This window comes from Geotrypetes seraphini, chromosome 4, assembly GCF_902459505.1.
Source record: "Geotrypetes seraphini chromosome 4, aGeoSer1.1, whole genome shotgun sequence".
In the NCBI taxonomy this organism is placed as follows: domain Eukaryota; kingdom Metazoa; phylum Chordata; class Amphibia; order Gymnophiona; family Dermophiidae; genus Geotrypetes; species Geotrypetes seraphini.
In genome coordinates, this window is record NC_047087.1 from 141,563,904 (window position 1) to 141,581,958 (window position 18,055).

The 18,055-nt window shown below is 42.6% G+C and overlaps 1 protein-coding gene across 3 annotated transcripts in view; it reads right to left on the reverse strand.

Annotated features, from left to right (window-relative positions):
• The window catches only part of EXOC3L1 (exocyst complex component 3 like 1), a 136,868-nt gene that overhangs the window by 15,333 nt on the left and 103,480 nt on the right, over positions 1-18,055 (reverse strand). For all 3 annotated transcript variants that reach the window (XM_033942398.1, XM_033942396.1, XM_033942399.1), the window contains 2 exons: positions 8,165-8,287; positions 344-499 (listed from right to left, as the gene is read on the reverse strand). In XM_033942398.1, the coding sequence (XP_033798289.1) occupies positions 344-499; positions 8,165-8,287 (279 nt within the window). The remainder of the gene's footprint in view (positions 1-343; positions 500-8,164; positions 8,288-18,055) is intronic.

Consider the following 18,055-nt stretch of genomic DNA (forward strand, 5'->3'; position numbering starts at 1 on the left):
ACTGCAGAGCATAATTACATTTTTAAGTTAGACCAAGAAGGCCAGGGGGATGCTGGATGAGGATAGAGACAAGCGGGAAACATGCCAGTCTTATCCTCTGCAGAGCATAACTACATTTTAAAGTTAGACCAGGAAGGCCAGGGGAATGCTGGATGAGGATGGAGACAAGGGGGAAACATGCCAGTCTTCGGGAAGACCCCTAAAGACATGGGGCCCAGGGCAACTTTGCCCCTCTCTAATGCCAGCCCTGCTCAGAGCAGCCCTTTTCTAGCTATCCTTTGATTTGAACAGCAGACTCTCAGAATATAGTAATATTCTAAGACATCAGAAGAAATGTTCTCACCATTTTGAGGAAGAGCTGAGTAAGCTCTAAAGCATCTTCAGACATTCGATCAGAGAACTGCAGTCTCTCTTCTGTGTTCCTGCACAGCAATCTCTTCTGCATGAGTGCTCGCACATACTCAATGATGACCACTCGCTCACTCTCCAACAGCAAAAACTGAAGCAGGAATAGAGAGCCTCAACATAAATAGATACCTAATTTAATTGAGCTTTATTTATTATCATGGCATGTAACTTTTAGCTATTTCCCTGGAGGGCTACAATCTAAAGAACCAGTGCAGAAAACTACCATGAGCAGGAGCACATGGTTAAAGAGAGATATACACAAGTGTTAATGGGCAAACAATGCAGAAACCGGTTTGGGGCAGGAGTTAGCTCATGTGGTAGATATGAGCACAAGACATTAAAATGTAGGAAGTAGAATATTAGCTATTCCACCCTGATGCACAGAGGTTTTATTAAAGGAAGCACAATGCAAGCACAATCTGAGAAAATTACCACTAGGTCTGAGCCAGCATAGAAGAGTTAGCTTGCACTCTGCATTAGGATGGAAAAGCTAATAAGCACCTCCAGGCCTCCCAGACCTCCAATGCTGTCTCTTCTCCCTCTCTGAGATGACCCCCAATCCTCCAATCATCTACCCTGATTCCCAATCTCCCCCAAAACATCCCTGATAGTCTAGTGGCCTCCATCCCTACTCCCACCTGACTTCCCTGCCCCCCAAACACAACCTGATAGTCTGGCACTCCCTGCCTCTCTATGACCCAGCCTTTCTGTCCCCCAAATTTTTTTTAAAAAACCCAAACCATCCCTAGTAGTTTTGAAGTATATCTTTCCTATGATCTGACTCTCCTGCCCCCAAAATTAAAAAAAGAAAACACAATCCTGGTAGTCTAGCCCCCTCCTCTCATCCTGACATTAAAAAAAAAAAATCCCTGATGTTTTAACAACACCCTCCATCCTGACCCCTCTCCTGGTCTCTGCCCAGACCACCAAATAATGGAAAAAATTTGTTGTTTTTTTTTGGCAAACTGACCGCCATTCCCCTGTTGCATCGGGCAGTGTCAGGACCACTGTTTCCCAAGAAGGTGGCACAGAAGTGGGAACCTGTGGGTTTCACTCCTGCCTCTTCAGGATACACCACAGGTGGTTATGAGGGGCCTGGGGGAGGAGTAAGGTGTGCTGATAGAAATCAAAGAAACTGTATTTTCCTATGTCATTGGTACCTACATGTCCCAAGACAGTTGGCTGTTCCCCAGCAATATCTAAAATCCTATCTAAGTGATAAGTGAGGTCTGCCACCTTCACACCAGACAGGCAAGTGACCAGGCGATCCTCACGCCCAGCAGCCACACAACTATCTATCTAATGTCAGGGCATGGGAAATCATGCTGGGGAAAGGGAGGGAGGCCATTAGACTACCAGAGACTTTGACACCAATGCAGACTGCCAGTGACTTTAAAAACAAATGTCCCCCTTCATATTAGAGCATTAACCTGTCTCTACTCACAAACTGATTGGAAGGACTGCAGATTATAGGAGAGTGTGGCATAGTGGTTAGAGCTACAGTCTCAGCACCCTAAGGTTATGGGTTCAAACCCTAAATTGCTCCTTGTGACCCTGGGCATGTCATGTAATCCTCCACTTCCCCAGGTACATTAGATAGATTGTGAGCCTGCCAGAACAGATAGGGAAAATGCTTGAGTACCTGATTTGTAACCTGTTCTGAGTTCCTATGGGAGGATGGACTAAAAAATCAAATACATAAATAGTGAGCATTTTTAACACAGCAGGAAGATTTTAGGAAACTGGAAGACTGAGCATACAAATGGCAGAAGAAATTTAATGTGGATAAGTGCAAAGTGAGACACATTGGGAAGAATAATCCAAGTCATATCGTAGACAATACACTGAAATCCTCTGGCAGCTAAAAAAGCAAATTAGATGTAGGAATTATTAGGAAATGCATGGAAATGAAGAACAATATTATCGTGCTCCATGATGCAACCTCACCCTGAGTATTGCATGTGATTCTGGCCATTGTATCTCAGAAAAGATATAGCAGAATTAGAAAAGCTTCAAAGAACATAAGAACAGCCAAACTGGGTCAGACCAATGGACCATCTAGCCCAGTTTCTTGTTTCCAACAAGATCTGGCCAATCCAGATCACAGTACCTGGCAAAACCCAGATAGTAGCAATATTCCATGCTACCAATCCGGGCAAGCAGTGGTTTCCCCCATGTCTGTCTCAATGGCACGCTATGGACTTTTCCTTCAGGAACTTGTCCAAACCTTTCTTAAACCCAGCTACAGTAACTACTGTAACTACATCTTCTGGCAACAAGTTCCAGAGCTTAACTATTCTTTGAGTAAAATAATATTTCTTCAAATTTGTTTTAAATGCATTGCCAAAGGATGTGGTAAGAGTGGTTAATGTAGCTGGTTTAAAAAAAGATTTGGACAAGTTCCTGGAGGAAAAGTCCATACTCTGTTATTGAGACAGACATGGAAGAAGTCACTGCTTGTCCTGGATTGGTAGGATGTAATGTTGCTGCTATTTGGGTTTTTGCCAGGTACTTGTGACCTGAATTGGCCACCCGTGAAAGCGGGATATTGGGCTAGATGGACCATTGGTCTGACCCAGTAAGGCTATTCTTATGTTCTTCAGTTATGCCACATAGCCTTCTTGCAGGGGTTGGCAGTGGCATAATACATGGTGAGGGATGCTGAGAATGCAAGAAAGAAAGGTATCTTCCCCCTCCCCCATCACACACCAGTGTCATAAGTATTTAATTATTGACATACTGGGACAGAGCAAAGGTCCATCAAACTCGGTATCATATTTCCAATAGTGGCCAGTGAAGGTCATAAGTACTTGGCAATCCCCAAAGAGTAAAACAGAGACTGTAAGCAGTGGATTTCCCACAAGATCATCTTAATAATGGTTTAAGGATTTTTCTTTTAGGAATTTCTCCAAACACACTAACCACTTTTACCATGTTACATTACATTACATTAGTGATTTTTATTCCGCCATTATCTTGGGGTTTAAGGCGAATTACATAAGAGGATTTCTGGACATGTCCAGAGGTGTAACAGAGTAGAGCGGGTTGCTTCAGAGGATTGGATTTCTTGAATAGCAGGGTTTTTATTTCTTTTCTGAAAGTTTTGTAGTCTGGGGTCGCAATTAGTAGATTGGAGAGTTGGTGGTCTAGTTTTGCTGCCTGTTTGGCTAGAAGGCCATCGTACAATTTTTACGTTTGATGTCTCTGATTGGAGGGTATGTGAATGGTATCTGGGTTCTCCTGTGTCTGGTTGTGGTAGTTTGGATTAGGCGGTTGTTCAAGTAGGCTGGGCTGTCACCATTTATGGATTTAAATAATAGTTTAAATAGTATTCTTGCTTGAATTGGGAACCAGTGTGAGTTAATGATTTCGGAGAGGTCTTGTGGGAAAAGGCCATCTGTGAGCATGGTTTGTATCCATTGCATGAGGAGAGTGCAGAATTTTAGGCTGGCGGTTTTTAATAGGTATGGAGGGCATTGGTTTAGGTCGCAAGCTGCGTGGCTGTATTTTTTATAGAGTTTGTTAAGGTCGGACCATTGTATTGTGGAGAAGTGGGACCAGGTTTTATCTGCTGCAGCTGATTCTTTTTCTTTGGGGGGCATTGTGATCTCGTCTAGGTAGGTTGGGGTTCCTGCGAAGTTTGTCCTGTCAGTTGTAATTTTGTTTTTAAAGTATTCAGCTAAAAGGGTGGCTGAAGGGGGAGGGTTGTCGTTTTTGGCTAGGTAGGGTCTGGAGTCTGTGAGTTCTTTTAGTAATTGGAATAGTTTTTTTGTGTCTTGGGCTTCTATGCCTATTTGGTTTGTGTAGTATGTCTTTCTTTTTTATATTAGTTTTAGTTTGTATTGTTGGTTTAGTTTTTTCCATGCTGCTCTTGTGTGTTCTTGGTTACTTTTCTTTCTAGTCGTCTGCATTGTCTTTTGAGTAGGAGTCGTTCGTTGTCGAACCATTTGTCTGATCGTCTGCTGATTCTTATTTTTGTTTTTATTGGGGCTAGCTCGTCTAGGGTACTTGTACTTATATTGCACCATTGTGAGATGAAGTCTTTGGGGTCACATTCTTGGATTGTAGTGTCTGTTTTATTCCAGAATTTGGAGGGGTCGATATATGTACAGTGGAACCTTGGTTTACGAGCATAATTCGTTCCAGAAGCATGCTCGTAAACCAAAATACTCGTATATCAAAGTAAGTTTCCCCATAGGAAATAATGGAAACTCGCTTGATACGTTCCCACCTCTCGCTCGCAAAAGCCCCCCCCCACGCAAACCGGCACCCCCTGCCCAAACAACTTGAAACTTACCCCCCAACTGGCACCGGCACGCAGCCCACAGGACGTGCCGGTGCCGCTTGAAGAACTTCCTGCCTCTGCCAGGCCTTGATGAGCATGCATCTGCGCATGCTCAAGGCCTTCTAATTCTCCCTCTCGCTGAAATTCTCAGAGATCTCCGATAATCTCGGCGAGAGGGAGAATTAGAAGGGCTTGAGTAAGTTTCAAGTTGTTCAGGCGGGGGGTGCCGGTTCGCGTGGGGGTAGTGCCGGTTCAAGCGGGGGGGTCTTTGTGAGTGGTGGGGCACGATGCTGGTTCTCGGGGGGGGGGGGGGTGCTCGCATATCGAATCAACACTCGGTTTGCGAGACAAGTTTTGTGAGAATGTTTTGCTCATCTTGCAAAACACTCGCAAACCGGGTTACTCGCAAACCGAGGTTTGACTGTACTTGATTTGTAGGTTAATCTTTGGGATTTTGGTTTTGTTTTGACTTTGGCCCAGTTGATATTGAAGGTGTATGTTTAATGGTCTGAACAGATGGACCTGGACCATTTTCCATTTGAGGTTTGAATCTCTGGTAGAATGGGCTGTTGGGTCATGAAGGCTGCAATGTCTAGTTGGTGACCTTTCTCGTGTGTGGTTTGTGGGTCTAAGATCTTGTAGGTTAAGGCTTCGAGGTAAGAAAGTAAGTTTTCTACTTGCTTAGAGGTATGGTCTTCGAGTTGGAGGTTTAGATCTCTATTAATTCCATTGTTTAATTACATGTTGAGTGAAGAAATATTTTCTCTGTTTTGTTCTAAATGTACTTAGTAATTTTCATTGCAAGCCCTCTAGTACTTTTACATAGGCAACTAATTCTTTAACTATTTCATCCGGTGCGTATTACTAATCTTTTGTAAACCGCATTGAAATACCTGGTTATGCAGTCTAGAAATTGATTTATTGTATTGTATTTTACAAAAGAGTAATCAAGCAAATCACATCTACTTGTTCCATTTTCCTCAATATTTTATAGACCTCTGTCTTATTTTTCCTCAGCTATTTCTTCTCAAAATTGAGAAGCCTTAACTCCTTTAGCATTTCCTCCTAAGTGAGTCATTCCATCCCCTTTATAATTTTGGTTGCCTTCTCTGTACCATTTCTAATTCCACTATATCTTTTTTGAGATTCAGTGGCCAGAATTGCACACAGTATTCAAGGTGCAGTCGCACCATGGAGCAATACAAAGGTATTATAATATTTTGTATTTTGTTTTTCATTCCTTTTGTAATAATTCCTAACATTCTATTTGCCTTTTTTGGTCACCATTGTAAACTAAGCAGAGGATTTCAATGTAACAACAACAATAATGCCAACCATGACACCTCAGTCTTCTTTTTCCCTCCTCTCTTACTATAGGGCCTGTATTCCTAAACTTGATACCACTGTCAGCTAAACGCCTGTGTACAGTGGGTTCCTCTCTCCCACACACTTGACTGGGCCATTCAGCCACTTTATAAATACATTTATCTTCTTAAGCTCTCACAAAATGTCTTCTTTTGCCACAGAACCAATATATCTTGTCAGCTATACTGTATGTTTCATTTTCATAGTTAGTTGGGTTTCTTATATACTCTCTTCTTTGTTTTTCTTTTCAAGATCAGGATAAGCACAGAACAATGCCAGACCTGGTGGAACAGCAAGTCCTTCTTGCACCCCTTTTCCCACTTAGCAAATGCAGAGTGTGTGGTGCAGTAGCTAGAGCTACAACTTAGAATGCTAGGAATAATCAAGAAGGGTATTACAAGCAGAACAAAAGAAGTTATCCTGCCATTGTATTGGGCGATGGTGTGCCCGCATCTGGAGTACTGCATCCAATATTGGTTGCCGTACCTAAAGAAGGATATGGCGATACTCGAGAGGGTTCAGAAGAGAGCGACGCGTTTGATAAAAGGTATGGAAAACCTTTCATACGCTGAAAGATTAGAGAGACTGGGGCTTTTTTCGCTGGAGAAGCAGAGACTTAGAGGGGATATGATAGAGACTTACAAGATCACGAAGGGCATAGAGAAAGTGGAGAGGGACAGTTTCTTCAAACTTTCAACAACTACAAGAACGAGAGGGCATTTAGAAAAATTAAAGGGGAACAGATTCAGAACCAATGCTAGGAAGTTCTTCTTCACCCATCGGGTGGTGGACACCTGGAACGCGCTTCCAGAGGGCGTGATAGGGCAGAGTATGGTATTGGAGTTCAAGAAGGAATTGGACAACTTTCTGAAGGAAAAGAGGATAGAAGGGTATAGATAGAGGGCTACTATACAGGTCCTGGATCTGATGGGCTGCCGTGTGAGCGGACTGCTGGGCATGATGGACCTCTGGTCTGACCCAGCAGAGGCACGGCTTATGTTCTTATGTTCAGCACCCTATAGGCTCTGTCAGTCTCGAACCCGCCCTTCAAAATCAGGAAGTAACTTCAGAGGGGGGCATGATTGAAACCAGCAGAGCCTTAAGTGATTTGGCATGAGGGAAGGCTCCTGCAGCGTCTGTCTTCGTTATTCCCAGCCAGTTTAGCGGGACTAGGACAGGACTGAAGGCAGGGCTGCTCACAATCTGGATATGCCACTGACTCCTCACTCCCCCTTCCTCCCAGTGGCCAGCAAACAGCATGGAGGACTACTGCGGCAGCCACCAGGAGGAATCAGCTGCCTGCCTTGCATGTCGGGCCTGCCCCTGACCCATGACTCCATTCCCCAAAGCCCAATAGGCTTAAATTTGGATATTTTTTTTAAACTACAGTGGTAGACTCAAATATAAACCAAGACCCCCATTTTATTTTTGGGCCATTTTTTTGGCCCATAAATCTCGGTTTATATTCGAGTATATACGGTAAATAAAATAAAATTCCATACATGGAACCTTTTCAGTACTGATCACCCTAAGACCAGAATAGGTAATTGTGGTTCTTGAGCACCCCAAGCAGGAGATAAATTTGCATACCAAGGAGGCAATGCATTCAGATCTATCTCCTGCATATTCATTGTGATAACCTGAAAAATTGAGATGCCTGGGGCTCTTGAGGACAGAATTGTCATGTCACAATATAACATTTCTATCCCCCAATACCTTGCAGTTCAATGCAGGTAACATAAAAAAAGAAGACTGCATACAGATAGTGGAATACATGATTAACCTCATTAACCTCATTATGAATTATGGCAGTTGCAGGCATATTTAATCATAGCAAATGGATTTTAGTTAATGAACACACATCAATCTACTTTACAAAAACATCAATTCTACTTTACAAAAACTTCTGGATTTGAGTTTGATAGAGTCTGAATGCAAACGTACTTGTTAGAAAAGCAGATATCCCTCTACAACTTTGGCTGAAAGTTTCAAACATTCTAATTTTTAGAGAATCATAGAGTGAATTTCTTAAAAGAGGAATAGATCGAAGGAGATTTTTAATGAATGAGAGCTAGAGCTCAACAATCCTTACCCCTCCAATCTTACCTTAAACATGGGGCTTCGGGCCCGGGAAAAATATATGTAGTAGTGGTCCATCAACTGACAGACACAGTCAATGAACTCTGAATTCATGAGCCAGGACCGGGAAGGCAGTTGTAGAAACAGTGGCTGTACAAAGATAAAATAATATTTTCCTCAGGAAAGAAAACAGAATATTTGCCTCATGTTCTCTTATTGACTCTTTTACTTGCTAGGGTCCATTCAGTCATTAATTCTGCCTGTTAATCCACTACGGATTCTGTAAAAATGGTGGTCAATCCCAACCCATGAATCGGTATTGTAGAAGTGACACTCACAGCTTTCAGCACCTCCCACATTGCAGTGAAAAATAGTGCCCCCCTTCAGTTGTGTCCCAAAGCAATCGATCATCACCGGAACAAAACACAAAGAAGATTGGGTATGGAGAACTTCCCCACCAACATCAAACAGTTCTGTTCTGCTCTGCTCAGTAACATTCAAGAAACATAGCAGCAATAAGAACCAACCTGTTATGTGCAATAAGCACTAACATTAAAGGAATCAAAGGCTGACTAATGCACTTACATATTCAGGACCATCTTATACATGGCTGTCTGGCTGGCAGTAGATGAACCTCAAGCCTGGAAATGAGAAATATCCAAGGCAGAAAAGGCAGGTGGTTCAGAATAGACAGGACAGGTCGTACAGAATCTGTAGTGGATTAATAGAAAGATTACCAACAGTAAGAACCTAATCTTCCATTCTGTTACATCCACTCCAGATTCTGAACCTATTAGTAATACTTCCCCTTTTACAGCTATATTCTGAATGTCTACTATTAAATCTATGTCCACTTCTACTATCTGAGAAGGAGGCCTGTATATCACACCAATGTAAATACATTTTCCATTTCCTCTTTCCAGATTGACTCACATTGCCTCCTTACCCTGCAGATCCTGCTTTAATATGATCTTTAAAATATAACACCACTCCCCTGGGGGGAGAAGGGAAGGGGGGATGTTGAGGGGTTGGGTTTGGTGGTGTTATCCTGTTGTTTTGGAAACTTGAGCTTGTGTTTGAGGTTGTGTTTGCTGTATTTTTCATGTGCTGAGCTCAATAAAAATTATTTGACAATGACACCACTCCCCCTCCTTTTCTTTCTACTCTGACTTTCCTGAACAAATTATAGCCCTGTATAACTATATCCCAGTCATGATTCTCCATAAATAACATCTCTGTTATTACCACTAAATCCAACTTAGCCTGTTCCATGACAGCTTCTAGATCCACCCTGGAAACCATTGATGATTTTATACATCCATCCAATAATAAAAGGTTTAAGTTACAGCATAAGACTGATTATGGCACAGACCATGTGGTCTATGTTATAGTTTGCCCTTGTTTGAAGATGTACATGGGACAAACTTTGCGTTAATTTAGGACCCAATTGGGGGAACACCGAAGCAGCATTACTAGTCAGAAAGTAGAGCAACCTTTAGTACACCACTGGGTAAAAGAACACCATCTTTTGCAGGATTTGAAATATACTGTGGTTGACCATGTCCCCCTGTTGATGGGGAGGTGACAGAAAAGCTTGCCTGCAATGTAAAGAACAACAGTAGATTTACAATTTGAATATGGAGGAACTGCAACGTTTAAATAAAAATTGAGTGATGTCACTTTTTTGACAGAAAAATTTATTATCTTTTTCTAATCTTTTTCAGTTTTTTTAGTAAATTATCATTAACACCGTGATGGTTTCACTGGAAATAAAGCAGTCTTTAAACATCTAGCAGCCATCTTTGTGTGGTGTTTCTGAGCACGAAACTGTGCCGATACAAATGATTTTTATTCAAGTGTATGAGGTATGTTTTGAGATGTCTGGTTTCTAGTACTATAAGTGACAGTTTGTGGATATACACTTTTTGCAGGTCTGGTCCTGTTAATTCCCTGAAGCAGCCACAAGGCGAAACGCTTGGCCATCATCGGTGGGGCCGAATCTTGTGTCAGTGCTTTCATAAGATACGTGCCATAACATCTAGTGCTCTTTATATTCTTTAAGTATTTCTAAGAATCTTTAAAAACTGTTTCTGGAGATGTTTTTAGCTGATGAAGTGATTGCCCTTTCTAGTTGTGTGTCATTATAGGCAATAGGAAATCTTACTGTAAGAAAATAACTCTCGAGGAACCCTAATGCATTGAAACAAATCCTACCTGTTAATAAGGCTTTGGAAGCACTTTTGGAATCTCTTACGCCTGTCCCTGTCCTTTATTGTAATGCAAGATCAGTTTGTAATAAACAACAGATTAAGGACTTATTATGTGATCTGGATCCTGGATTCATGTGCATTACTGAATCCTGGATATCTTAAGATGATACTTTCTCACAGAATGAGCTTTGCCTTCCTGGTTTTAGCAGTCTTATGTCTTTTAGAGATAATAAAAGAGGTGGTGGATTAGCAGTAATCTTTAAATCCTTTTTTAAGGTGCAACTAATTGACAAGGCTAGTACTCCAGAATTGGAGTACCTTCTGGCATCTGTTAAAGATGAACTATCACAGTACCCTTTGGGCATCCTTTTATTATATCACCCTCCAGTTCCATGGAACAGAACCTGCTCTATTGTAACTGAAATTAAAGCTCTTTAGTCAAATTTCAAATTTCAAAATAGTCAAATTTCAGAGATTGCTAGTGATAGGTGATTTTAACTTACACCTTGAGGATACCACCAATAAGAATGTCTTGGATTTCAAATCCTTTTTCCATTCTTTGAGTTTATCTTTACCTTGTATGGTATCCTCTTTGGTAAATACAGACGCAAAAAATGTGTTCAGTTTGTCGACGATTGCTTTGTCCTCCTTTAGCACTCCCTTTATTCCATGATCATCCAACAGTCCCACCATTTCCTTCGCAGATCGTTTCCCCTTAATATATCGAAAGAATGGCTTGAAGTTTTTTGCCTCCTTGGTTATTTTTTCCTCGTAGTCTCTTTTGGCCCCTTTTACCGCCTTATGGCACCTGCGTTGATGTTGTTTATGCTTATTCCAGTTAGACTCCCGCTGTGATCTTAGATTCGGGCGAATCCCTGAAAATTGAATTCACATCATTGATACTATATGTCATTATTGATTTCTCACTCACATTTAAGGATCAAATCAATTCTCTTGTAAAAAAAAAAAAAAAAAAAAAAAAAGCTTTTTCAGCCTCCGTATCTTAAGGAGAGTAAGAGGATTAAGAGGGTGTTTTCTCCCACAACATTTTTCTGTCCTGGTTCAATCGGTTATCTTGGCTCGTCTGGACTGTTGTAATGCAGTGTACTTGGGTTTATCTAAGGTTAGCTTGTAAAGACTCCAGTTGATTCAAAACACTGCTGCCAAACTCATTTTTGGTAAGAGTAAATTTGATCATGTTTCTCCTCTGCTCAAAGAATTACATTGGCTTCCTATTTATCTTAGAATTCGATTCAAGTGTATCTGTGTTGCATTTAAGATCCTATTTGGTTTCAGGTGTGAGTGTGGCTTGCTCCTTGGAGTTTCTGGTGACTAGGGGGTGGGGGCTGGGACATCCCTCTGGTATCTTGATACAGGTTTTTCTGTATCTGCATATTTTCCTTCCGCTTGTTTTTTTCTAGAACATAAATTAACTTCTTGGAATGGGGAGGGGGGGGTATTCACTCACCTATTAAATGGTATAAAATTATTCAGTTGTTGAACCGTACTAGGACATCTTTGGCTTTTTTGCAGGAAACTAGACTGTCCACTGCAGAACACGCTAACTGTGCACTTAGTGGTTGGGTGACCATTTGGAGGCCCCGGCTCTGGGGCCAAGTGGTGATTTTGATCCGTAAGGGTCTTCAATTGCAGACTCATAAGGTCATCTGGAATCCTGGGGGGCGCTACCTAATCTTAATAATAAGCCCTTACTTTTATGTAATCTTTATGCTCCTAATAATCCCCCCCCAAAAAAATTTTTCAGACGCTGTGTAACCAATTGCTGCAATTTGGGAATATTCCCCAGATCATTGGGGGGTGGGGGGATTTTAATGAGGTTCCTGACCCACGGTTGGATCGCTCTGCCTCCTTTGGGAGGGAGGCTCTTAAGGCTTGTATGGGGGTTGGCTTCTTCTTTGGATCTTCTGGATGTCTGGAGAGTTTTGCACCTGGTGGAGTGGGATTACTCTCATCTCTCTCGAGCCCTTGGTACGTTGTGTCGAATTGATCTTATTCTTATTTCTAGAGAACTGCTTCCTGTTATACAGGAGGTAGTGATGGGCCCCATTAAATTTCAGATCATGCGTGGGTGGGACTTGGTTGGTGTTGGGGGCCTTTCAGGGGGGGTGCCCATTGGAAATTCCCTTATCATTTATATAAGAATAAGTGTTTTCAGGATTTCTTGTTGTGCAAGTGGGGGGACTTTATGCATACCAATCAGGCTCATAGAGAGTATCCCATCCTTTACTGGGAAACAGCAAAAGCTGTGTTATGGGGGTAAATCATGGCTTTTGTGTCCTTTGAGACTAAAGCGCACTATAGAGCAATTCTTGCGCTGGAGTAATGGTTTTGAGACGGCATTATGCCTGTTGGGCTTCGCTGGCGCTCAAGTCACAGCTGCTGGTGGTGCAGCAAGAACTGAATGAGCTTATTCACTGCGGGGACGCAGAGGTCTAGGGACCATTATAAGTTTCAGCTATTTTGGTTTACTAACAAGAGTAGTCGTATGTTGGCTCGCTTAATTCGGTCCCATCGTGGGTCTGGCAGTGTTACGGCCTACGTGACTCTCAGGGTTCTTTTCGTCATAAGACGGAAGAAGTTAGTACTATTCTACGGAATTTTTTTGCTGCACTGTATGACTCACTGGGCCCAGACCTTCTGGATAGGAGGGTATACTTAGATAGTTTAGATTTGCCTCATCTTTATGTTCGCGACATGTTGGAGTGCTCTATTACTGCTGAAGAGGTGGAATGGGCGATTTGTGCCTGCCATTTGGGCAAAGCGCCAGGGCCGGACGGATACCGTGGCGAATTTTATAAGTTGCTTGTTGAGGAGATCGCTCCAGTGCTGGTGGAGATCTTTAATTTAAGTATGGCTAAGGGCTTCCTCCCTCGGTATTTGAATCTGGCCCAGATTATTGTCCTGCCAAAACCTAGCCAGGATCCGGTTCTGCCAGAATCCTATAGACCCATCTCCCTGCTGAATTTTGAGACGAAGCTGATGGCTAAGGTCCTTGCTAATCGTCTGGCCCGGATGTTGCCCTCTTTGGTATCCAACCAGCAGGTGGGATTTGTGCGGGATCGTCCAGTATCCAAGAATATTCAACGTATTTTGTTGGCTTTGGAGAAAGTTGGTACGGACGGAACCCCTTCCTTATCAGTTTCAACACCGAAAAGGCTTTTGACCGGGTGAGGTGGGGGTTCCTGTTTAATGTGCTTCGGGCGTAGTGCTATCCAGGCGTTGTATAGTGATTCGGTAGTGCAGATCTCGGTGAATGGAGGTCTTTCGACCCCCCCCCTTTGCGATTCGTCAGGGCACTTGCCAGGGCTGCCCTCTTTCACCGCTTTTGTTTGCATTATCCTTGGACCCTTTGATTAGAGAGTTGCAATCTAATGGAGACATCCGTGGCCTTCAGTTGGGCGCTACTCATTTCAAGGTCACGGTGTTTGCTGATGACCTTTTAGTCTTTTTGACCGACCCGCATCGATCCTTGCCTGCTCTTTTGGAGAGCATACAGGAATATGGGGACTTTTCCAGTTTTGCTCTGAATCTGAAGAAATCGGAGGTGCTGGAGAGGGGAGTTTCCTTTGCAATGGGCTTGGTCTTCTTTTTGGTACTTAGGGATCCAATTGTCCATGAATGTTCAACAGCTTTACCGCTAGAATGTGGACTGTTTGCTTTCTATCACTGGCTCTGTTCTGACTGCCTGACAGGAGTTGCCGCTTTCGCTGATGGGGAGGATACACCTCTTTCAGATGGTATTGTTCCCAAAGTGGCTCTATGTTCTCCAGACTAGTGCTGCCCGATTCAGGAAAAAAAATTTCGATTCAATTCGATTCAGCCTATTGAATCGATTTTTCGATTCGATTTGATTTTCCTGCCCAATTGGGTGGGTTTTTTTCAAACATCCTGATGGGTTTATTTTATAGCCTCTTCATCCCCTTTGCCCTCTCCTACCCACACTGGCACTGTGGTGTAAACAAAATAAAGAAACAAAAAAGACTTTTCCTCTCTGTTAAATCCTAGCTCACGTTCACAGTCTAAGACCAGCTCTGGCAGGTTAACACATTTCAAATCTGACATATTGTAATCACAAAATAGAAAATAAAATTATTTTTCTACCTTTTGTTGTCTGGTCATTATTCAAATCACAACAGCCTGCTAGGATCACTACAGCGCTGGCAATCCTCTGCAGGCTGTTCTACTTGGCTGCCTCCCTCTCCCCCCCCCCAAAAAAAAAAAATGGACTTCTAGTTTAGTTACTGATTTGCAGTGCTAACATTTCATAGGTAAAGTCAGTGCAGCTAAAATCTAGATATCCCATAACACATTAGGATCTTTATATGCCGTCATCTACTATGTTACTATGTCACAAAGGCAACAAATGGCAGCACTTCAGCAGTCTGGTAAATTCTTTCTGACTCAACTCATCTGAAACACACACAAAAGAGCTCCACCTCAGAAACATATCATGTTACAATTCATCTAAAGGCCAATACACTTCTAGACCTGAGCTACTAGAGTGAAAGCAAAGCAGAAAAATTCAAGAAATGACAGAATTATTAGACAGATAGAATAGCAACTTCTTATGTTTCAAATACATCTCCCTCCCCTTATGACTGTGGCAAAGCTAGAGATTATTGCCCCCACCCTCCCCTACTTCTATGACCAGGCCTAAGTGCCTCTTATATGTTCCCTTTTGCCTTGATTAATCTTGCTCTAGTCTTATTCCAAAAGACAATAGCAGTACACGGAAAGTGAAAGTGGAATGGTGCACATTTAAAAAGGAATGAAGGAATTTTACAAAAAGGAGAATGTTACTTGTATAGGGTCACATCCACATGCCCCTGAGGTTTGGAGAGGGGCTCTGAAGGTCTCCCTCCACCATCCTCTGACAACTCATCATGTGCAGATTCCTGGGGGTGCCGGGCTTCTAGGACCTCTTGTGGATTCAAGTATAATGTGACTGGGATCGTAGCGGCTGAACTTATAATCAAGCTAAGCGGTGCGAGAATGCAAAGGGACCTGAGCAGCAGCCACCAGAAAGCAGGAACCAAAATAAACACTCCAACTAAATGGTAGGCGTATCTCCGATACCTTGTAAAAGCCTACATTCGGTCCCCGAACCTCCACCACCAGTTCCTCCATATTGCTCAGTGCAATAGGATGGGGGAATCCTGCGCCCGCTTCCTGGGCCTACTACTGTTGTTTTTCCTTCAACGCCGTGCCCGGCGCATGAATTCCTATGGGCGGCTCTAAGGCAGGCTCGGTCCCTTTTAATTAGCAAATAAATGAAACCGAAACAGGAAACCCACAGCCACCACACTACACGACTGACCCTCCCCCCTCATCCCCTAAAGCAGGAGTGGCAGTGGACAGCCAACAAGAGGCAGTGCTGCCGCTCGTGCTTTAGGAGACCTGAAGACATGGGGATGAGGGTTGGCCCCAAATTGGCCAGGCCGATTTAAAAAAATAAAATGAATCGATTCAAATCGATTCACCTGACGTGAATCAATGAATTGATTCGAATTGGAAATCGGGCAGCACTACTCCGCTACTTTTGCAGAAAGATGTTCGGGCATTATACTCTTTGTTATCAAAGTTTTGTTGGGGAGGCAAGAAGCCTAAATTGCGTTGGCCTGTTGGGATCGGGGAGCCTTTGGGGTGTCGAATATTGTTCTTATAATCAGGTTTGCCTTTTACGACACGTTTGGGATTGGGTGTTGGGTACTGATCTGTATACTGACATTTCTTTTGAAAGGGATTATTTCTATCCTGTACATCTCCTTTCTATTCTCCATGCTAACTTAGCAGAGGTGCTTCCTCCCGGTAGGGGTGATGTGCTGCTCTGACCCCTTTGGGTGCTGTGGCGTCAGGACCCCCATATTAGTGTTATGTTGCCTTTGACTGGTAATCTTTCTTTTCTCCTGGGGTTAGTCCCTTCTATTTTTGGTAAGTGGTGGGCTAGGGGCCTTGAGTGTCTTTTCCATGTTTTACGGGATGATGGGAGGCTCCTATCCTGTCAAGAGTTGCAGCAACATGGCGTCTCCCCTCCAGGGCTTGCTTATGCTCATTGTCAATTGTTATATTACGTGGCATCTTTGCCCAGGGGCTCTTTATCTTTGGCCTTTGGGATCCATTTCCATGCCTTTCTGGAGGGGGGAGCGGATCCCAGGTCCAGAGTCTCCATTTCCTTTTTTTATAAGTAGCTGGTCCCTCCTGAGATTTTTCTTCTATATTGGAGGCTTGGCAGCGGGATTTGGGGAGGGAACTTGGGACGGATCTTTTGCTCCGACCTCTTAAACATATCCTCATTCTAGTACATAATGCTGAGCTCCAGGAATGCCACTATATTGAGAGCGTACACATCCCAGAGTCAAGCTTACCATATGGGCTGTGTTGACACCCAACTTTGTACTACCTGTATTACTGAAGTGAATTCTTATTTTCATGGCTTTTGGCTTTGTGAGAGTGTGCAGGGTTTTGGGGGGTATATGGCCTCTTTTCTGCGGGAACTGTTGCATGTTCCTGTTCCTCTCTCTGCGCTCCATATGCTGTTTGTTCACTTCTCCATGTTTTCTGTGTATACCTCTGCTGAAAAACTTTTTTTGAGTAAATGTTATATTTTGGGGGAAAAAATGTATATTGAACTATTGGTTGGCAGATGTTCATCCCTCCTTCTGGTATTGGAGAAATAAACTGCATGAACTGATGGGATGGGAGGCCCACATGGCTTCCTCCTCTCATCACAGAAGTAGAGACTTTGTCAACCAATACTGTAAAATGGGGGGACATGACTGTTTTCAGATGTTAGTGATAAGATAAAGTGCAAAAGTGGCATTGTGGGGCTCAAAGGTGAAGGAGACGAGTATGTAGCCATTGATAAAGATATGATCAGTTTTAGCATTTAGCGGGATATCAAGATTTAAATAAGCACAACATAAGGTGAAATTGTTTAACAAATATTTCTGTTCTTTGTTCACAGATGAAGGCCCAGGAACAGGAGGAGAGAGTAGAATTGAAAAAGAGACAACAGCCACTAGAAACAGAAGAAAGACAGGAAAGCAGACAAGTAATTGGAACCAACATAATAGAACATGAAACTGTCCAGAAAATAAAGGTAGAAAGATATGGGGGCAAGCCACTGCTTGCTCTGGATCGGTATACATCAAACAAGAACACTCTATTGAATAAAGATCAAATTGAACAAAACTAAGCAACTGATAGTGAATTAAAAGTGCTCAGAGATATGGAGTGATAATAGGGCGGACCCAACACTACCACCTTACTACCCAATCATCGCTTAATTCAAAGCACCAGTTGTAAATAGTTATTAAATGTATGGCATAATTTCAGGTGCATTAAGCTACCAAACTTTGTAAAAAAATAACAAAATCAACGATCTGAAACAGCAAACTTATCTTGAGCTTACAGGTTCCGACGTGACCTAGACACATTTCGCTCCTGCCTCAGGGAACCAATGAGAATATACAGGGCTACTTGTACCGTGTGGGCGAGATAGAACTCTAAAAGTAGCAAAAACAGATAAAACATTTAATACTTTATTTTCACTAAGAATTAAAACCTTAAACAATATGATAAAAAGATTATTCCAGACTATGGACAAGACTTACCACATTACGAACGTATATCATTCAAATGAACGGCATTCAAAAGGTACAACTCTTAATGGGATAGCCTCCTCACA